At 46.3% G+C, this 22,509-nt stretch overlaps 1 protein-coding gene and 1 pseudogene across 1 annotated transcript; both read left to right on the forward strand.

Moving 5' to 3' along the window:
- The first annotated feature begins 12,581 nt into the window (after positions 1–12,581).
- On the forward strand, positions 12,582–17,369 carry LOC119276044 (uncharacterized protein At5g01610-like). Its single transcript, XM_037557003.1, has 3 exons — positions 12,582–12,785; positions 14,042–14,096; positions 16,761–17,369. The coding sequence occupies exons 1-3, from the start codon at positions 12,699–12,701 to the stop codon at positions 17,129–17,131; spliced, it is 513 nt and encodes a 170-aa protein (XP_037412900.1). The 5' UTR covers positions 12,582–12,698; the 3' UTR covers positions 17,132–17,369.
- A 1,571-nt stretch (positions 17,370–18,940) lies between these two features.
- Positions 18,941–21,342, forward strand: LOC119294932 (annotated as a pseudogene).
- Positions 21,343–22,509: the final 1,167 nt, after the last annotated feature.

Raw genomic sequence — 22,509 nt, forward strand, 5'->3', positions numbered from 1 at the left:
TAGTTTAATAATATCCAGCTTTCATCCATGTTTAAAATGTTTAAAATGTTGTTTGCATATATTTGCTCCTATGACATGTTAAAATGCTTTAATTCATAACTAAATAACCGTAACTCGGAATTTAATAAACTTTATATGTAAATGGGGTAGAAAAATGCCTAGATTTAGTTGGTGCACTCATCTTGCATGTTTAACAACTCTAAAATAATGTTTAGGGCAGAACAGTACCAAATCTATAATATGCTCATGAGGAGTTTCCGGAATTGTTGTTCGTTGCTTCCGGCCTCATTTAAACTTGCCTAGATTAGATAGTTTTCATTTGCTTCACCCTCTTGCCATGTTTAACAACATTTAATATTGTTGGGTACATAAACAAGATCGAAACTAAATAACTTGAATGTGGTGTTTCGTCAATATGCAACTCGTTGCATATTGAGCTCCACTTAATTTGTAGGATTGTTTTGTGCATTTTGCCATGCCATGTTTCATTAAACCGGACATGCATCATACTCGATTGTGCATCATGCCATGTTGATGTGTTGGTTGTTTACTATGTTGTTTGCTTCTTTCCGGTGTTGCTTCTTCGGGTTGGTTCCGATAACGTCGTGTGTGTGAGGATCCGTTCGACTACGTCCGTTTATCTTCTTCATGGACTCGTTCTTCTTCCTTGCAGGATTTCAGGCAAGATGATCATACCCTCGAAATCACTTCTATCTTTGCTTGCTAGTTGCTCGCTCTTTTGCTATGCCTATGCTACGATGCCTACCACTTGCTTATCATGCCACCCATATTATTGAACCAAGCCTCTAACCCACCTTGCCCTAGCAAACCGTTGATTGGCTATGTTACCGCTTTGCTCAGCCCCTCTTGCGTTGTTAGTTGCAGGTGAAGATTGAAGATTGTTTCCTTGTTGGAACATGGAGATGTTGTTCCTTGTTGGAACATGTTTACTTGTTGAGATATCACAATATATCTTATTTAATTAATGCATCTATATACTTGGTAAAGGGTGGAAGGCTCGGCCTTATGCCTGGTGTTTTGTTCCACTCTTGCCGCCCTAGTTTCCGTCATATCGGTGTTATGTTCCCGGATTTTGCGTTCCTTATGCGGTTGGGTTATAATGGGAACCCCTTGACAGTTCGCTTTGAATAAAACTCCTCCAGCAAGGCCCAACCTTGGTTTTACCATTCGCCACCTAGCCTTTTTTTCCCTTGGGAGTCGCGCATCCTGAGGGTCATCTTTATTTTAACCCCCCGGGCCAGTGCTTGTCTAAGTGTTGGTCCAAACTAGAGCCACTTGCGGCGCCACCTCGAGGAAACTTGAGGGCTGGTTTTAGCTGTACGTAGTGTTCATCCGGTGTTGCCCTGAGAACGAGATATGTGCAGCTCCTATCAGGATGTCGGCGCATCGGGCGGTCTTGCTGGACTTGTTTTACCATTGTCGAGGATGTCTTGTAACCGGGATTCCGAGTCTGATCGGGTCTTCCCGCTAGGAGGTCTATTCCTTCGTTGACCGTGAGAGCTTGTCATGGGCTAAGTTGGGACACCCCTGCAGGGATTTGAACTTTCGAAAGTCGTGCCCGCGGTTATGGGCAGATGGGAATTTGTTAACGTCCGGTTGTAGAAAACCTGAAGTTGACCTTAATTAAAATGCATCAACCGCATGTGTAACCGTGATGGTCTCTTTCCGGCGGAGTCCGGGAAGTGAACACGGTGTTGGAGTTATGCTTGACGTAGGTTGTTCTAGGATCACTTCTTGATCATAGTTTCTCGATCGTGCTTTGCCTTCTCTTCTCGCTCTCATTTGCGTATGTTAGCCACCATATATGCTAGTCGCTTGCTGTAGCTCCACCTCATACCTTTTACCTTACCCATAAGCTTAAATAGTCTTGATCGCGAGGGTACGAGATTGCTGAGTCCCCGTGGCTCATAGATACTTCCAAAACCAGCTTGCAGGTGCCGATGAGTCCGTGCAGATGACATAACCAAGCTCAGGAGGAGCTCGATGAAGATCTTGTCCTTTGTGTTGTTTCGTTCTAGTTGATCAGTAGTGGAGCCCAGTTGGGGTCGATCGGGGACCTTTGTCGCATTTGGGGTTCTTCTTTTATTTTGGTTCCGTAGTCGGACCTTGAGTGCATTTGGATGATGTAATGCTTTATTCATGTATTTGTGTGAAGTGGCGATTGTAAGCCAACTATGTATCTCTTTCCCTTATGTATTACATGGGTTGTGTGGAGATTACCTCACTTGCGACATTGCTTTCAATGCGGTTATGCCTCTAAGTCGTGCTTCGACACGTGGGAGATATAGCCGCATCGAGGGCGTTACACCCAACCACTACAAAGTCGAAGCCTCCTCCTTCCTGATCAACCCAACCATCACCCGATCCTCTCAGCCTCCACCTCTCCAGCAGCGCCCGCAGCCAGCTTCCTCCCCGAGTTCCCTGCTCCCGTGCGTGTCCAGCACCAAGGAGATGAGCACCTCGAGCTCTCTGTTGTGTTAATCACGTCGCCAGTTTATTTGTTTTTCTGTTAAGTGGGCTACATTAGTTAGTAGGCCCATCAAGTTTGCTTATTCATTGAGATTTGCTTTGGGTCAGAGGCATGATGCGTTCACTCTGCGACCAAGGGTTTAGCGCTGGGTTTGTTAGGCCACGCCGTGGAGATCGTGGGATGGCGCGATCGTAGCGCGGCATGGCGATGGAGCCGGGTCAGCCGGCGATCCGCATTGTAAGCCCTGAATAAGATGAAGAGAAAACAGAAAAGCTGGGAGCCAGTTTGGGCACAGCGCAAAAAGAAAAACCTGAGCGTGTGTGCGTGTACCGTTCTTGGTCTTCCATCTCTGTTAGCGCGAGCGAGTTGCCGATCTGCAACGACACTCTCGATCCAGCGCGCAGGCGCCCGAGCGCCTCCTCACCTTGTCCCCGCGCCGCTCGTCGCTAGAAGCCAGCAGGTCGCCGCACCTCTCCTCCATCTCCTTCCTCTTGATCTCTCTCTTACCCGACTCCCCTTCCTCTCAGTTTGCCTATAGGAGGAGCCCCGCCTCCGCCCGAGGGCCTCGCCCGACCTCGCACACCTCCACTGGCCGGTGACCTCACCTGAACCTCTTCGATGAGGAGCCGCCAGGCCAGGCCAGTCCGCTCCGTCCGGCCGCCTCCTGCCATCCCCATCGCCATTGGACTGCACCGCCGCACCGGAGCTCCTTCCATGACACCCGTGCCCGAGCTCCTCGCAGCCCCAGCGACATGACCTCACTGACAAGCAGCACACAGGCCCGTCGCCCTTGCTCTCCGCTTCCCTGGTCTCTCTCTTCCTTCGCCCTCTCAAGTCTCTACTGCTCAGTCCCTCTTCCCTCGTCCGCAGGAGACCAACGCTATGGCCACCGCTCCATTGCTCCGAGACCAGCTATCGTTCCTTGCTGGCAGCCGTTGTTTTCCTAGGCATCAAGCCATGTGCCTCCTCTGCATCGTGTGAAGCCGCCAGCGCAGGGTCCCGCTCCCCTGCGTCCTCTGCATCGCAGCCGCGGCAAGGCCTTTGCTTCTACTGTGTTGACCGCGCCTCCCCTACCTGCCCGTTCGATCTAGCTGCATCGCCCCGAGCCGGCCTCTTCTCCCTGTGGGCCACGCAAGCACGCTGTGGCCCAAATCCTTCAGTCCGCCCCAGCCCAGCCTCTGCACCAGCGGGCCGTGGCCCAGTGGTGAGCACTCTAGTGCCCCCCGTGTGCAGCCTGCCACTGTTTTGGCCCGTAGCGAGTCTCGGCCCATGTCCTGCTTTTTTAGTCTCTGCAAATTTACTATATCTCCAGGGAATAACAGTTTTACAGAAAACCCCCTATTGTTCATGCATTTAATATCTCACAAACCATGCATCGGATTAAAATGATTTTAATATGTATAATTCTTAGAATTTCATGTACTCTCACAATATGCCACTTTCATCTATGTTTAAAATGTTTAAAATTTTACTTGATTAAATTTGCTCAAATAACATGCTAAAATGGTTTATTTCATAACTAAATAACCGTAGCTCCGAATTTAATAATCTTTATATGTAAATGGGGTAGAAAAAATGCATAGATTAACATGGTGGCATTACTTTGCATGTTTAACTACTCTATAATATGGTTTAGGGCAAAACAGTACCAAATTGCTACATTTCATATGTTTTTTTCCGGAATTGCTGTTTGATGTTTCCGGCCTCATTTAAACTTGCCTAGATAGGTAGTTTTATTATGCTTCATCTCTTGCCATGATTAACAACATTTAATATTGTTGAGTAGCTTAAATGAGAGCAAATTAAATAATTGAATGTGGTGTTTTGTCAATATGCAACTCGTTGCATATTGAGCCCCACTTAATTTGTAGTGTTGTTTGTTGCACTTTGCCATGCCATGAATCATTAAGCCGGACATGCATCATACTTGATTGTACATCATGCCATGTTTATGTGGTGGTTGTTTACCATGTTGTTTGCTTATTTCCGGTTGTGCTTCTTCTCGATAGTTCCGGTTATCATTGCGATTGTGAGGATTCGTTCGACTACGCCCGTTCGTCTTCTTCATGGAGTCAATCTTCTTCCTAGCGGGGTTTCAGGCAAGATGACCGTCACCTTGGATCTCACTACTATCTTTGCTATGCTAGTGGTCTCGATGATATCGCTATGTCGCGCTACCTACCACTTGTTTATCGAGCCTCCAATTTCCATGACAGCCTTTAACCTTTTTACCCTTCCTAGCAAACCGTTGTTTGGCTATGTTACCGCTTTGCTCAGCCCCTCTTATAGCGTTGTTAGTTGGAGGTGCAGTTGCAGGTTGTTCCATGTTGGGACATGGTTAACATGGGATATCACAATATCTCTTATTTAATTAATGCATCTATATACTTGGTAAAGGGTGGAAGGCTCAGCCTTATGCCTGGTGTTTTGTTCCACTCTTGCCGCCCTAGTTTTTGTCATACCAGTGTTATGTTCCTTGATTTTGCGTCCCTAACACGGTGAGGGGTATGGGGCCCTGTTGACAGTTCTCTTTGAATAAAACTCTTCCAGCAAGGCCCAACATTGGTTTTAACATTTGCCATAATAATACTTGCACTAAATAATTAATTTGCATAGGGCGTCATGAACCCGAGTTTTTTTCCTACATAGCAGGGGGGCAGTGCTGATGGTGTTGGTCCCAAACGGGCAGCCCGCAGGGCCACCTCGGGGAAACTCGAGGGCCGGTATTACTCGTAGCTTGTCCCATCCAGTGTACCCTGATAACAAGATCGCACAACTCCTATCAGGCTAGGTTGGTGCATCAGGAGGTCTTACTGGACTTGTTTTACCATTATCAAAATGTCTTGTGCACCGGGATTCCGAGTCTGATCGGAGGGTCCCGAGATGGAGGATTGTCTCCGCGGATCGCGAGCTTGTCATGGGCTAAGTTGGGACACCCCTGCAGGGTTTAAACTTTCGAGAGACGTGCCCGCGGCTATGTGGCAGATGGGAATTTGTTAATATCCGGTTGTAGAGGACTTGAAGTAAACTCAATTAAAATACGCCAACCGCGTGTGTAACCATGACTGTCTCTTTTCGGGGAAGTTCGAGAGGAGAACACAGTTGGGTTATGTTTGAACATAAGTAGTTCAGGATCACTTATTGATCATTACTAGTTTGCGACCGTTTGCGTACTTTCTCATCTTACTCTTGTATTCATAAGTTAGCCACCATACATTGCTTAGTCGCTTGCTGCAACCTCATCACTTATCCTTTTCGTACCCATTAAGCTTTGCTAGTCTTGATACCCATGGTAATGGGATTGCTGAGTCCTCGTGGCTCACAGATTACTACAACAACAGTTGTAGGCACAGGTAGTGCGAAGCTCTGATGTGAGAGCGATGCTTGATTGCTTTTGGAGTTCTTCTTCTTATTTGATCAAGGGATAGGTTCCGGGTCAGGGAGGCTGGGATTAGCAGGGTGGATGTCGTTCTTCTTTTTCGTTTGTGTTCATCCATAGCCAGATCCTGCTTTTATGTATGATGATTGATGTGTATTGATGAACTGATGTATTCATGATGTAGCTTGTGGCGAGTGTAAGCCTTTATCTTGTATTCTCATCTATTCAGTACATGGTATATTGTAATGGTATCCACCTTGCTAGGCGCTCGAAATGCGATAGTGCCCCAATCATGAGTTCACCACGTGATTGGGATAGAATCGCATCTTGGGTGCTACAAACTACCTCTGCAGCACGAGATCGTTTCTACGGTAACACACCGAAATCCGTTATTTTCGGAAAATTTATCCAACAGTCTGCAAATACCTTTCCTTACGCCAGTCAAATGTTCAAGCTTCTAAATAAACCTCTTTCTATTTTGTCTAAAGAAAAAATAATAAATATAACACCGGTTAGGTTGTTCCTAACAGGACAAACACATGACTAATTTTGTACAAAAATTTCAGTGTCCTTAGCAAGAAGCAGGGACCAACCTTTGTGGATACTATGTTTGCAGACACATGATCTCCATTTGCAAATCTGCTGATAGTTGTGACGATCCTCACGAATTAGTACCAGTAAGTCTATCTTAATTAATATCTTCTACTCCACTCATATGGCACATTCTGATCTTAAAAATACTACAGCTCATCTTTAAACCGAGGACCCCTGAACCGCTTCCGGCTGGTGAATTGTTGATGGTTCGGAGATTTATCAACGACTTCTTCCTGGATCACTACATCAATCCCACTGGTGATAATGAAGATTTCAGCATGCCTTCTCCTGAAACATTGAGTAAGAGTTAGCTGCTAAAAATATAACGCATGGATCCATTGTTTTTCATCTGATGAGGTCTTCGTATTTCGTACACTATGATTAATTATGTAATGCATATATGTGTGAACAAATCATTGGAATTTAGCTACCATATATTCAATTGCAATTGTTGCAAAATCTGATGAATGTTCTTCATGTGGACACTATTTGTTCAATTCAATATTGTGGCGAATTTGCTTTTTGCATGCCGATTCAAAATGGGATATTTTTGTTTATTTGTTCAATTGAATATTGTGGCGAATTTGCTTTTTGCGTGCTGATTCAAAATGGGATATTTTTGTTTTAACCTGGCAATTGCTCCGCACACGGTTCAATTAAATGAGTGTGTGCGATCCACAACGGAAAGCATACGTCAATCGTAGCGGAACCGTCGGTGATACACAGCAGATCACAAATGATTTTCTGCGCTACTACATGTGCGTAGGGTCTCCGGAACCCTTTGTGATATCGCGTTATCGCACACGGGAACTAGGAGTAAACCGTGCTAAATGCAAAATACAATCCCAGTCGTAATTTTTCAGGAAACATGTGGGATCCCAAACGAAAAGCACACGTCACTCTTGCGGCAACCGTCGGTGATACTCAACAAATCACAAACGGTCTGCAGTAGTTGTATGTGTGCGAAGGGGCTCCTGAACCGTTTGTCATAAAACATTATCGCAGACGGTAATTGTTGGCAAACGTGTGTGATGGAGTTTAGCATGGCAAACGGGTTACGCAGAAAACTCATGTGCGATGGGGCACAAATCGTGCATAGTTCATATGTTGGCTCGTGTGCCTTACATACTGTTTCCCAAAAGGTTCATTACGACAGACCGCATGGTTTCACTGCGTCATTAGAAATGCTTAATCACCAATACCACACGTGCGAAAAAATTTAGTGTGTGCTGGATGGCACACGATTACATTTTGGAAGGCTTCTGGTCACTGCTCCATACCCCCAACAGTTTCTGGGTCGTGTGGCAAGGACACCCTATCGCACACACTCACTTGGCGACGGTCCCAAATGCCGTCGTGGAAAGGGGTTAAAAATTGTTTGTATAGCACTGACGCGTACCAGTGATGATCGAATCCCCCTCCAGTAGGATGCCTGAAAAGGCCCCAAGATGGGATCTCAAGGGAACAAAAGGGTGCGGCAGCGTAAAAGTATTTTCGTGGACTCTAATAACCCACAAGTATAAGGGATCAATTGTAGCCTCTTTCGATAAGTAAGAGTGTCGAACCCAATGAGGAGCTAAAGGTAGAACAAATATTCCCTCAAGTTCTATCGACCACCGATACAACTCTACGCACGCTTGACGTTCGCTTTACCTAGAACAAGTATGAAACTAGAAGTACTTTGTAGGTGTTTTTGGATAGGTTTGCAAGAATATAAAGAGAGCGTAAATAAAAAGTAGGGGCTGTTTAGATAAAGACACAACTAAGTTAGTCTCAGTAAAGAGATTTTTGTTACGAGAAACTTATTTGTCCCTAGGCAATCGATAACTAGACCGGTAATCATTATTGCAATTTTTTATGAGGGAGAGGCATAAGCTAACATACTTTCTCTACTTGGATCATATGCACTTATGATTGGAACTCTAGCAAGCATCTGCAACTACTAAAGATCATTAAGGTAAAACCCAACCATAGCATTAAAGTATCAAGTCCTCTTTATCCCATACGCAACAACTCCCTTACTCGGGTTTGTGTTTCAGTCACTCATGCAACCCACTATAAGCGAATCATGAACGTATTGCAACACCCTACAACGGGGATCCCTCACGCTTGCACGACACGGAGAGCACCATAGGACATCACCAATAATAAAACATGCAACTCAAACCAATCTTGATCATCAAATAGCCCATAGGACAAAACGGATCTACTCAAACATCATAGGATAGCCATACATCATTGGGAAAAAATATATAGCGTTGAGCATCATGTTTAAGTAGAAATTACAGCGGGTAAGAGAGAGGTTACACCACTGCATAGAGGGGGGAAGAGTTGGTGATGATGGCGGTGAAGTTGTTGGTGAAGATCGTGGTGATGATGGTGGGCCCCGGTGGCACTCCGGCGCCACCGGAAGCGAGGGGGAGAGAGCCCCCTTCTTCTTATTCTTCTTCCTTGACCTCCTCCCTAGATGGGAGAAGGGTTTCCCCTCTGGTCCATGGCCTCCATGGCACGGGAGGGGCGAGAGCCCCTCCGAGATTGGATATGTCTCTCTCTGTTTCTGCATTCTCATATTCTACCCCTTCACCGTTTTATATATTCCCGGAGATCCGTAACTCCGATTGGGATAAAATTTTAACACGATCTCTATCCGGATATTAGCTTTCTTGCGGCGAAAGAAGGGCATCAACCGCCTTACGGGGTGGCCACAAGGGTCAGGGGCGCGCCTGCCCCCCTAGGGCGCGCCCCCTGCCTCGTGGCGCCCTCGGGCATCGTCTCGCGTGGATTTTTATTCCCCAAAATCATATATATTCCAAAAAAAATCTCCATCAGTTTTTATCCCGTTTGGACTCTGTTTGATATGGATATTCTACGAAACAAAAAACATGCAACAAACAGGAACTGGCACTGGGCACTGGATCAATATGTTAGTCCCAAAAATAGTATAAAAAGTTGCCAAAAGTGTATGAAAGTTGTAGAACATTGGCATGGAACAATCAAAAATTATAGATACGACGGAGACGTATTAGACTCCTCTGAGGGTTTTGGAATATATGTGAATATATAGGATGAAGGGCTAGGTCAAGGGATCCCCGAGGGGGCCAGAAGGTAGGGGACGCCCCCCCCACCTAGGGCGCGCCCTCCACCCTTGCTGCCGCCTCATGGCTCTCCTGGCTGGACTCCAAGTCCTCTGGGTGTCTTTTGGTCCAAGAAAAACCATCATGAAGTTTTATTCCGTTTGGACTCCGTGTGGTATTCCTTTTCTGTGAAACTCAAAAACAAGGAAAAAACAGAAACTTGCACTGGGCTCTAGGTTAATAAGTTAGTCCCAAAAATAATATAAAATATCATAATAATGCATATAAAACATCCAAAAGAGATAATATAATAGCATGGAACAATAAAAAATTATAGATATGTTGGAGACGTATCAAGGTGATACTTGAATGAGTATCCTATGGTGTGGACATCTCGTGGTGTTTATCAGTTCTAAAAGGGGTTATGAACTCTGAATCAAGACCAACAGTCTTGTCAGAAATCAAAGAAGTTGGAACAATATAGTTCTTATGACTATCATCTGCATTTGTATTGACATCTATATCTACACCAATCTTAGAAGCTACAGAGATGAAGGAATGATTATTGAAATTAGAGAAGTAGGGGGCATGGCTAGTGATCTTACTTTGTTCTTTGAAGACCTCCATGTTTTGTACTTCCTTAAACTACTGAGCCTTCCGAAGGATGGTTATGTTGTCTCCAGCATGCCTAAAGCTCATTCTAGAGGCTTGCACTGGTCCCCATCTCTCTCTTTTGCCAATGATATTTGCAGAGAGGTCTAGGAACTCAGCTTCATAAGGAGGCTAGATCTCTCCCTCTGCTCCATCTTTGACATTTGCGGAGTGGTTTCCTGGTGCTCTTCACTTGTTCCATTCCATTCTTCCTCAGAGCCAAATTCCTCATCAGCCCAACCTTCCATCTTCCTAAGCAGGTCAAACCCATTTTGCATATTTCCAAATTCCCCTAGGAGAAAGTCTAGGGGTTTTGGTTTGGTGTTCTGCAGGTTCTCTGGGCCCTGGTTCTTGAGCAAGGCTGTGGGAGTTGGAGGTACTAACTCATCTTGGCAATGGTGTTTTGTGGGGGTTTTGGTGTGGTTTCCACCCCCAGAACCATTGCTGTTTTCTTTTTTAGCATTAGCATTTTTGAGTCTTGTGAAGAACATTTGCTCCAGAAGAAGGGTCATTTGCTGTCCCAGGGTCCTTGGCCACTTGGTTAGTAGCAATTGGAGTCTTTTTATGTCTCAACACTTCCCTCAGCAACTGGTGTCTCTACTTCTACCTGAATTCTATATAGCTGTCCATGGATACCAAACACTCTTTCTCTTGGGATTTTGGAGTAATCCTTACAGGAAATCTTGACTCTAACTATCTCATAGAAGCTCTGGAAGTTGTATTGCCAATCCACATCTAACAGCACACCAAAGGTGGAGGTGATTTGATCCAATAGGGACCACTCACACCACTTTGGATTTAGTTTCGTGAGTTTAAGCCACACTTCCTGAAGATCATCCTCAGCAGTCACATTTCCAAGCCAAACATCCACCTTGACAATGGTATTCTCTTTTATTAGACCAAAACAGGGGTACCCAGTCACCTGTTCAACATTTATCTCAGGAGGAAAATTGACCAGGAATGTCTACTCATCTAAGGCATTGGTGGGTCGTGGGTGCGTCAGGCTGCAAGTGAAAGTGGGATTAAGTGGGACTAATTAGCCCATCCCACTTAATTTACTTTAGTGGGTGCCCATTGGAAAGAAAATAATAATAATCGGGCTAACCCACCTATCCCGTTGGGAGCCCACCTTTGTCCTGTTAATTAGAGATCGACCCTGGTGGGTCGTGCCCCAAGGAGCAGAGAAGAGGACGGTGCCGCAGCTTGGTCCGGCCGTCGCCAGTCCGCCATCGCACCCCTGCTTCTTCCTCCTCCCACCGCGCCACCGCCGGCGGCCTCCTCATCACCGAGGCCACTCGCGTTGCGTCGGCGCTGCAGGACGAGGAGCCATCGCTGTTCAGGAACATGCCAGGGATCTAGGCGTCGTGAAGCTCGTAATGGACGCCGTGCACGCCGAGGGCGCTGTCTTCTTCTGCTAGCTCCAAGACGCCGGGGCCGTCGTCAGCGATGCCATCCGGCAAAGGCATTAGGTGAGCCCCCAGGTGAGCTTTGAGGGCCGCCGCGAGGAACTCACGTCGCCGAGGAGGGTGGCGGCCGAGGACGCGCCCGACATCATCGACGCGTTCAGACGCGTCGCCAGGAACACCACCGATGTCGATGCGTGCGCGGGAGGTCGTTGTTACAATTTTCTTCAAGTGAAGGAGCCCAGCTTCCCTGTTTCATTTCTAAAATCAGATATCAACCTTACTGTGCCATGGCAGGCTTCGACGATGGCGAGCTCCAACCCATCAATGGTTATTTCGTCGACGACGACGGCGGCCCGGAGAGGCGGTGCTGGGTCGCACCGGAGGTGGTGGATGCATGCTGCTTTGAATGTGTTTTCAGATGTGACCATGTTGCTCTGTACTGGCGTACTGCTGTTCAGTAAACTGCTCTGATTTGTTAAGTGAGAATCCCATTTATTCCCACTTAAGCTATGTTTATTTCGGTGGGATGCTCACTTTTTCAACACCAAACTGTATTAGGACTAGGTGGATTGTGGTGGGACTTCCATCTATAGTCCCACCTGCAGCCTGATGGGTGCGTGTTCATGTATTTGGTCCTTGTGTTGGAGTTGCATGATGAAACATAGATAGAACCGGCGTGGTAGGTTGGAGCCTCGGAGGATACCACGTCAGTTTCGTGGCCTCCTCCTCCATCCCGTGACGTGCCACCCACAATCATATGCTAACCTGACGCCGTCAACTTCTATAGTGTTAAAAACAGATAATGTCGTTACCAGAAAGACCAGGCCCACAGACCACCCCTACGGTCACGAATCTCAACGCATCATTGACCGGCTTGCATACGCCCAAGTCCATACACCGCGTGCACAGCCGCGATATCTCCGCGACACCGCCGCACGACTAGCCTCGTCGTCACTGTAAAGCTTAGATAAAGTCCGGTAGGTCGCGGCAGCGCTCTCAACTCCATCGCCTTCCTCCGATTCCGGCGATCCAGACCGAATCCGGCCGATTCGAGGCGGACTGGGGGTTCGGGTTCGGGGCGGGGAAGAGGGGAGGAGGGGGAGATGGACCAGGTGCTGAACAAGGTGGGGAGCTACTGGTTCAGCAAGAGGGCCAGCAAGGAGATCGACTCCATCGGCGACGACCTCAACGTACGCCCTCCAATCCCTGGTCTGCATTGCGCTTACACTAGGAAGGTCTCCGCCGTCTGCGCCGACGCCTAGTCGCTAAATCGAGGATAAGCTAGACTAAATCGAGGATTATTCGCCTGGGTTTGCCACGAGATCCGAGATGTCCAGGAGGATGGATAATTTCGATTTGTGCATCGTATTAGATTAATCCGTTTCCTTGCGCCGCGGAGATATGATTCCATCTTTGTCTTTCCAGGGTTTTCAGCTGGGAGATTGCTTCTAGATCTAAGTAATGTATTTATTGTGTCATAATTCTCCAACCAGTGTTGAAGTTCCTTGGTAATTGACTCAACTAGATTGGGTTTACAGGGAAAGATGTGATTTAGCATGAGCCTTGTAGTAAGCAGAGTCTACCTGTAACCTCGCATGGGTAATCGATTTATCATTTATGTTAGGCTGTAATAGTGCGTGAATATGCATTCGCCTATTCGATCTATCTCATGCTATTTAAATGTTTCCAGTACTAATGTAGACAGGATAGTATGTGCAAATCTTGAATGTGCACATCGTCTCTCTCCACTTTATCTTGTGGGTCATACTAAAGATGTTTAGCTCGATGTTTCTTTGCTACATGTGTATTTAAACTTGTAGTATTTATGATAAGAAGAATGTCCATGGTTTCCTTCATAGAGTTACAAATCTGATTGACACAACAGAGGAAATTCTTAACCACTTTCCTATAGCATAAGTATAACTAAAGAACCAATAAATAATTATTGTTTCCAGCTCATGCTACTGGGTTAGGCAACCTCACATTCAGATTCCTGAAACTCTGACATGATTGTTACGACTTTTGACTTGAGGAATAATGCATGAAAGACACGCAAAACAATGCTACTTTTTATTGGAATCTAAGCTAATGAATCGTTAGAAATGAGTTCATATACCTGTACGAACATCACCTCTGAAAGTGTGTCAGGCTATTTTGGTCCAGTGCGTCCTACCAAATACACATGTCCACAGCGATGCACATGAGTGATAATACTAGTTATCTCTGTTATGTTCTGCTGTTAGCTTTGTAGCATTGGAAGATTTTTATTTTACAGTAATTTATCTTACTTAAATGTGTTTTCAGTATCAATATGAATGTACTATGTGAAGCATCTCCCACTGTTTTGATGATTTACGTTGTATTTCCAGACCCTGCTTATAGGAAAGCCAAAGCTCTATATGCATTTCCAGCTTCTAACATAACATTATGTACATTTTGAATCCAGTCGGTCTCTTCCAGTATTGGCGGGGGAGCTAAATGGATGGTGAACAAGATCAAAGGTATGCCATGTCTACTCTGTATTTTCTAATGGCAAACTATGTTGTAGCAAATACCAAATATCCATACGATATTACCTATATGGTATACTGCTGGTACAACACTCCAGCAGTATTTAAAAGTTTACTATTATAAGTATGGCACAATATACTTCTTAGTGTATAAATTTTTATGAAGCTCATTAGCTGATGCACATCGATATCTAGTATTGATAGAAAATAGCAATGCTTGTTTACACTTCATAACTAAATGGGGCAGCCTGGTGCTATGTTACATGGTACGGGGATACGAATACGGGGATACGGGTACGGCGATACGGGAAAACGGCATTTTCTGAAAATAGACTTACGGGGATACGGCGAGTATATGTACAAATGCGCAAATAATTCAGTGGTTCAAGCAGCCGCACACAACAGTAGTTTAGTACTGAATAATTAAATAAAACATGGAATAGAAATATGAAGTAAATGTGCTAACTTGAAGGCCAAGGCGTCAAGCTTCAGATGATTCATCTCCTACCATCTCTTGCTCAAATATTGGCTGCGGCTTCACGATCTTCCTCGTGAAGTTGCTCGAGGACAGGATGAGCAATCTTGTTACATATCTTCACACCAGAACTTGAAATCTTCAAAAGATGTGCTCTCACTCTTGAATAACTCCCTAGGAAAACCTCATCACAAAAGTGGCATTTAAATCTTGAAATTCCTCCACGACCAGAGTCACCACCAGCAGTGTTGTATCTTGTAACATGAACCCACAGGGGATATTTAGGATTGGTATGCTGGTTCTCCTCAGCGGCGTTACTCCCAGAACGACAAATAGAGCATGGACAGATCGACATAGACGCCATTCCCTAATGCTGCGGCACTGCCGGCGGCCCAAAAGAGAGATCAGCCCGGCGCTGCGTCTCACTGCCGGCGTCCGGCGGGAGAGATCCGCGAGACGCTGCTTGCTGCCGGCGGCGCGGACAGATCGCAGATGCGATGTGGCAACTGCCAGGTGACGGCGGCGATACGAATGAGTCGTGCGTGAGGGTTTGTTTTAGCGATCATATGTCCATATGAGGCAGCCCATGTCGGCCTCCTGATGGGCTGTGGTTCAAATCTTTACATCCCTACGTATCCCTGAGGTATCCCTTCGTATCCCAGCCGTTTTGCAATTTTTCCTTTTTTTTTAATTCAGAAAAAGTGGATACTTCGGGATACGTGTATCCCCTGCGTATCCATGCGTATCCCTGTTCTGGCCACGTTTTTTGCACCGATACGGCACCTCCCAGCCGTATCCCTGCAACATAGGCCTGGTGCATGTAGCTCCCGCTGGTGCAGGGTCCGGGGAAGGGTCTGACCACTTTGGGTCTATTGTACGCAACCTTTCCCTGCATTTCTGCAAGAGGCTGTTTCCAGGACTCGAACCCGTGACCTCTTGGTCACAATGCAACAGCTTTACCGCTGCGCCAAGGCTCCCCTTCCACTTCACATCTAAATGGGACTTCTTAAAATTGTGATTTATGTCTGGTTGTGGTTTATTTACATTTTTGATATTTCTGATGGCTGTGTGTTAGTGATATTGAGCAATGGCCATCTATAATTTTAAGGCGCTAACATGTGCTCCCTCCGTTTCAGAATAATAAAAAGATGAATTTTTTAGAGCTGGGCACACAAATTTAGTGTTGGTGACGTGTCTATATGGCCCATCTCTTTTTCCTCACAAAGTCATTAAGTTCTCCTTTTCCTCCACAAAGCAAGGCCTTGCAAGCACACTCTTTTTTATGACACTTTTTAAGGGCAAGTAGGAAGACATTGACTAAAATTGCATTGGAACTTTGGAAGTGTAGGACAGTTATTTTGACAAAACTTGGAGAGGCTAAACGGACGTCTATTTTGAAACGAGGGAGCAAGAGGAAACCAAGACATACTCAGATAATTGAAAATATATCACTTACCAGTTATGCACCACCTTTTTAGGGATAAAAAATAATAGCAGATTGTTCATTTTATTGGAGTAAATCTGGAAGGGGCGGCATTTGTTAGTTTTTGGAGCAGTACAAGGTTTTGACGAGTGAATGCCTTGCAGGAAAATATCCACTCATATTTCATATGCCATGTGGTCTAGTACCCAGTTAATGCTGGTTCCCTTTATGTGATAACCAAAAATGTGGGTTTAATTGTATTAACTAGAAACAAAGCAGTATCATGATGATGTATTCTTGAATACCAAAGGCATGTCAGAATCATCCCGAAACTCTGATGAGTTTATGCTCTTATCGGCAACCCTAGTTGTTGTATTATTTTGTTTGCTTTAATGATCATCAATTTCAGGTGACATCTTTTGATTGGCCAAAATGTCAGTTTTGGTAACCATGAGTCACATCTATGTAAAGTAATGTTAGTAAGGGTCCATCTGCATTGCGAGCAAGGCGTTACATGAGAGATTACCTTGAGGGTCATGTTCATGATCTTACTATGTCTCCCCATCTTTTTATAGACATAGCCACTTGTTTTGTTCCTTTCTCTCTGTCTGATTGTCTTGCAACAAAAATTGCTTCTGAAGCAAGCAAAATAGGCAAAAGCTTTGGCATGTTGAGAAGGCTGAAATTTCCAATGTTTACTGATCTTTTTCTTCAAAAACACGTTTGCTGACCTGAGTACAACGTGTCTTGGTCACAGGGAAGCTGCAGAAAGCATTACCAGATCTTCTCAAAGAATATGACATGCCAGCAGGCCTCTTCCCACGGGACACAACTAATTACGAGTTCAATGAAGAGACAAAGAAGCTGACAGTGTACATCCCGTCAGCTTGTGACGTCGGGTACAAGGACTCATCGGTGGTGCGGTTCTTCACCTGTGTGACCGGCTACCTCGAGAAGGGAAAGCTTTCTGACATCGAGGGCATGAAGACCAAGGTGCTTGTATGGACCAAGGTGACCTCCATCAAGACCGAGGGCTCAAAGGTCCATTTCACTGCCGGCATGAAGAAGACCCGCAGCCGCGATGCGTATGAGGTTGTCAGAGATGGCATCATCATAGACAAGTTCTAGAGCATACCTGTACCTGGGCTGGCAGGTGCAATGTAATTACTTAGATATGCTACATTGGAATCTGTTGTGCTATCGGATCGGCCTATTAATCAACTGTGTTGCTCAAATCTCCCATCCATGACTTTCTCTATATCTTGACAATGTGTGCTTGTTTTGCTGTCATCCTGATTCTTACACCAGACCAGAAAGGGCGACCGGACCGGGGCGCCATGTTGTATCCAGTTTTTAGTTTTGAATTCCTCTTGATCTTTGGGTGTGATGTGGCCTGTAAACGCCATCAAGTTTGGATGCAGGTGGCAATGCAGGAAATGGAGAGAAAAATAGATTATGGGTGTGATTTTTGCTTGTTTTCTGGGGGAGGGCTTCATCGACCTCAAACCGTGCTTGTGCTCTAGTCTCTACATTTTTGCTTGTTATCTGATTGAGGCTTTGCCCAACACATTGCATCCTTGTACGTTTTGTTTGTTGCTTTTTGGCCCGGTAGATGACTTTGTTAATTCAAAGTTGGTTCGTTGTAATTTTATTTTGGGCGGTAGATGACTTTGTTAATTTAAAAGTAGGACCTTGAGCCTTAGTTCTACTCTGCGTTCGGAATTACTTGTCTCGGAAATGGATGTATCTAGAACTAAAATACGTTTAGATACATTCATTTTTGTGACAAGTAATTCCGAACGGAGGGAGTAGTAGAAAATAAAACAAACAAATGCATATTATAACAGATCATAAACGCAAAATACTATGAACTGCCTAAACCTAGAGTTTGCAAACAGGAAAATGTCAGAAATGCGCACCAATGCGCAGCTGTTATGATTTGCATATTGCATACTCCCTCCGTCCGGAAATACTTGTCATCAAAATGGATAAAAGTGGCTGCATCTAGACGTATTTTAGTTCTGGATACATCTCTTTTTATCCATTTTGATGACAAGTATTTTCGGACGGAGGGAGTATTTGCAAAGCTTAGAACACACTCCCCTCTCTTTTCGCCTCCTCCTGATATCCACCCATCATCTGTACCAAAGCCAGATCGAGGCCGCCGCTTCTCTTTCTCAGCCCTAATGATAGGAACTGAGATCAATTCGAGCGCAAGCACACAAGATAATCAAGAGAACCGGGGAATCAAAGGAGTGATTGGGTTTTAGATACCCCGAATCATGTCACACATACAAGTTCTCTTGGACCGAGCTAATTCTACCAAGTAGCTAGGGTTCTAGAGCTAGTTACAATATTTGAAGAAAAAAATGATGCCCGATCCACGGCAGGAAATGACCCACGGCAGTTAACTGAAGGGCAGTGAACAAGCTTCAGTTATTAACTGTTAAATTTGTCGGACGGTAAACAGGAGAGCTGAGCGTCAACGTGAGCCGTTCGTTGATCTGGCGAGCTTCAATCGTAGCCATCCATCGAATCGTTGTACTTTTCCTGAGCTTGTTTCTTCAGTCCGTGTCTCGCTGTCGATTTCTTCAGTTATCTTCAGGTTCAGATTAGCAGGGTCCTGAGCCTGACACCGAGTCCTCCTCGATCGACCGTCTCCTACCTGGACTGGAGTGGACTCTCCTTCACGTCGCATTGCCGGAGAAGACCCACTCCGCCGGGACGCCGGATTCCTCCTCCCTATCAACTCGGGCTATACAACTCCGACACCAACCCCCTACTCCAGGAACAGGGAGAAAGATGCTATAAAGGGTCAGCCGATCTCCTCAACTTCCTCCTCACATCGCACAGCGAGATCAAGGATCCAAGGATCGTTTACCCACTTTCCCAAGGAAAACAACTGAATCCAATCGAGACAAACGCGCGTCCCATCCCATGGCGAGCCAGGGCGACGCGAGCGGGAAGAAAGACTACTCCACGGCGATCCTGGAGAGGAAGAAGTCGCCGAACCGGCTGGTGGTCGACGAGGCGACCAACGACGAGAACTCCACCGTCGCCCTGCACCCGGACACCATGGACAGCCTCGAGCTCTTCCACGGCGACATCGTCCTGCTCAAGGGCAAGAAGCGAAAGGACACGATCTGCATTCTACTCCCAGAAGACACGTGCGACAAGACCAAGGTCCGGATGAACAAGGTCGTCCGGAAGAACCTAAGGGTCCGGCTCGGCGACGTCGTCTCCGTCCATCAGTGCCCGGACGTCAAGTACGGGAAGCGCGTGCACGTACTCCCCGTTGACGACACCGTCGAGGGGATCGCCGGAAACCTGTTTCGACGCCTTCCTGAGACCCTACTTCCTCGAGGCCTATCGTCCCCTCAGGAAAGGAGACCTGTTCCTGGTGAGGGGCGGCATGACGAGCGTGGAGTTCAAGGTTGTGGAGACCGACCCTGCCGAGTACTGCATCGTCGCCTCTGACACGGAGATATTCTGTGACGGCGAGCCTGACAAGCGGGAGGATGAGGAGAGTCTCGACGACGTCGGCTACGACGATGTCGGTGGAGTCAGGAAGCAGATGGCCCAGATCAGAGAGCTGGTTGAGCTCCCGCTGCGCCACCCCAGCTGTTCAAGTGCATCGGTGTGAAGCCTCCAAAGGGTATCTTGCTGTATGGGCCACCTGGGACCGGCAAGACCCTCATTGCCAGAGCTGTGGCTAATGAAACAGGCGCCTTCTTCTTCCTGATCAATGGCCCGGAGATCATGTCGAAGATGGCCGGAGAGAGCGAGAGCAACCTCAGGAAGGCGTTTGAAGAGGCCGAGAAGAATGCGCCGGCCATCATCTTCATCGACGAGATCGATTCCGTAGCCCCAAAGAGAGACAAGACCAATGGAGAGGTCGAAAGGCGTATTGTCTCGCAGCTGCTCACTCTCATGGATGGGCTCAAGTCCCGCTCACATGTTATTGTCATGGGTGCTACCAACCGCCCGAACAGCATCGACCCTGCTCTCAGAAGGTTTGGCAGGTTTGACCGGGAGATCGACATTGGAGTCCCCGATGAAGTTGGGCGGCTTGAGGTTCTCCGGATTCACACCAAAAACATGAAGCTGGCTGAAGATGTTGAGCTGGAGCATGTCTCGAGGGACACTCATGGGTATGTCGGCGCTGATCTCGCCGCCCTATGTACCGAGGCTGCTCTTCAGTGCATTCGCGAGAAGATGGATGTTATCGACCTCGAGGATGACACCATTGATGCTGAGATACCGAATTCTATGGCTGTCACCAACGACCACTTCAAGATTGCACTGGGGACAAGCAACCCTTCCGCCCTTCGTGAAACTGTCGTGGAAGTTCCAAATGTCTCTTGGGAAGATGTTGGCGGTCTGGAGGGTGTCAAAAGGGAGCTGCAGGAGACCGTCCAGTATCCGGTGGAGTACCCAGAGAAGTTTGAGAAGTTTGGCATGTCTCACTCCAAAGATGTTCTGTTCTATGGCCCTCCGGGCTGCGGCAAGACCTTGTTGGCCAAGGCGATGCTAACGAGTGCCAGGCTAACTTCATCAGCATCAAAGGACCGGAGCTGCTTACCATGTGGTTTGGTGAGAGCGAGGCCAATGTGCGTGAGATTTTCGATAAGGCAAGGCAGTCGGCACCATGTGTCCTCTTTTTCGATGAGCTCGACTCGATTGCCACCCAGAGAGGAAACAGTGTCGGCGATGCCGGAGGCGCCGCTGATAGAGTGCTGAATCAGCTTCTTACCGAAATGGACGGAATGAATGCCAAGAAAACCGTGTTCATTATCGGTGCCACCAACAGGCCAGACATCATAGACCCAGCCTTGCTTAGGCCTGGGCGCCTTGATCAGCTCATTTACATTCCTCTGCCTGATGTCGAATCAAGGCTCCAGATCTTCAGGGCCTGCCTTAGGAAGTCTCCTGTGGCCAAGGACGTTGACCTGAATGCACTCGCCAAATACACGCAAGGGTTCAGCGGCGCAGACATCACGGAGATCTGTCAGCGTGCGTGCAAATACGCCATCAGAGAGAACATTGAGAAGGACATGGAAAAGGAGAGGCGGCTGAAGGAAAATCCTGAAGCCATGGAGGAAGACGAGGTGGACGAGATCAAGGCTGCTCACTTCGAGGAGAGCATGAGGTATGCACGCCGGAGTGTGAGCGATGCTGATATTCGCAAATACCAGGCCTTTGCTCAGACGCTGCAGCAGTCCCGTGGTTTCGGTACCGAGTTCCGGTTCGTTGATCAGCCGGCGGCAGGCACTACCGCTGCGACAGATCCTTTCGCATCCTCTACCACGGCAGCTGAAGAAGATGATTTGTACAGTTAAATTATCTGTTGTCTCTTGAACTTACTGTATTATATTAGGAGTGTGCATCTGTAAGACATAGGAAGATCAAGGCAGCTGAAGAAGATGATTTGTACAGTTAAATTGTCTGTTGTCTCTTGAACTTACTGTATTATATTAGGAGTATGCATCTGTAAGACATAGGAAGATCATGTAATCATATTTTTACGTGCGGTGTTGTGATGTATATATATATGCTGAAGTTTGAAGATTGTATCCTCCACCTAAAAGAAAGAAAAAAAACATTTCCTCTCGTCTCCTATTCCAGTCTGTGTGACAAGGATATATCCATTGGCCTGTGGTTCTCTTGTTCTGTACAGGCCCCAGCAAAGGGTAATAGCAATTTAGCATTATATGTGATGCCATTTTTTTCTTTGAAATGTACTAATTCGATTCCTTTTGGTATCTAATAAACCTTCTGTCATATAATGCTAAATAAACCTTCTATCATACTGTACATTTTGTTGTTGCAATGAGTACCTCTACTGAGAAAATACCCCAGCCTCTCCAGAATGATGACAAATTAGTTCAGCATTACCTGAAAGTCTCTACAATGCACGAATATCAAATTTTTGGATTCTCTAACAAAGTAACCGAAATAATTTGCAAGGGAGTAGATTATTCATGTTGATATTAATTAGTTAGTTATTCACATAAGATCCTTTGGCATCTGCTGTCGTGTCAGCAGAAGAAGACGATGATTTATACTACAGTTGAATTTTCTGTTGTGCCATGAACTTACTCTTAAGAAACACAAACCTTTGATGTCCTACTGTCTAGTGTCCACGAGTCGAGTCCAATCAGTGTGCCAGGTATTGGCATGTGGTAATTGTTGTCCCTGTAGATAGTACCTTTGCTGCTCCCTTAGATGCTCAGTATTGGCCTGTTTACTCCGATCCAGGTATTGGCCATGCTCTCAAGCTTTAACTTGGGAAGAAACTTTACCCCAGCTGTGATGGATTTTTGGTATGAGGTAGAGCAGATTGCCTCCAGCATTAACAAGGTCAATGGCATGGCTGCCCAGAAATATCTGGCAATATACCGACAGCGGATTTACTCAACCAACTCACTCTAGAAAATTATTAAATATATGCTCCTTCAGAAGTTGAGATTTCCCTCTGGCTAGTAAGTGGTACCTCATGGCAAAAT

The sequence above is a fragment of the Triticum dicoccoides genome, chromosome 1A, assembly GCF_002162155.2.
Source record: "Triticum dicoccoides isolate Atlit2015 ecotype Zavitan chromosome 1A, WEW_v2.0, whole genome shotgun sequence".
Taxonomy (NCBI): Eukaryota; Viridiplantae; Streptophyta; class Magnoliopsida; order Poales; family Poaceae; genus Triticum; species Triticum dicoccoides.

Coding starts and splice junctions, on each gene's coding strand:
- LOC119276044 (XM_037557003.1), top strand. CDS start 12,699: ATGGACCAGGTGCTGAACAAGGTGGGGAGCTACTGGTTCAGCAAGAGG. Junction 12,786..14,041: donor CCATCGGCGACGACCTCAAC/GTACGCCCTCCA, acceptor TTTTGAATCCAG/TCGGTCTCTTCCAGTATTGG. Junction 14,097..16,760: donor GATGGTGAACAAGATCAAAG/GTATGCCATGTC, acceptor TCTTGGTCACAG/GGAAGCTGCAGAAAGCATTA.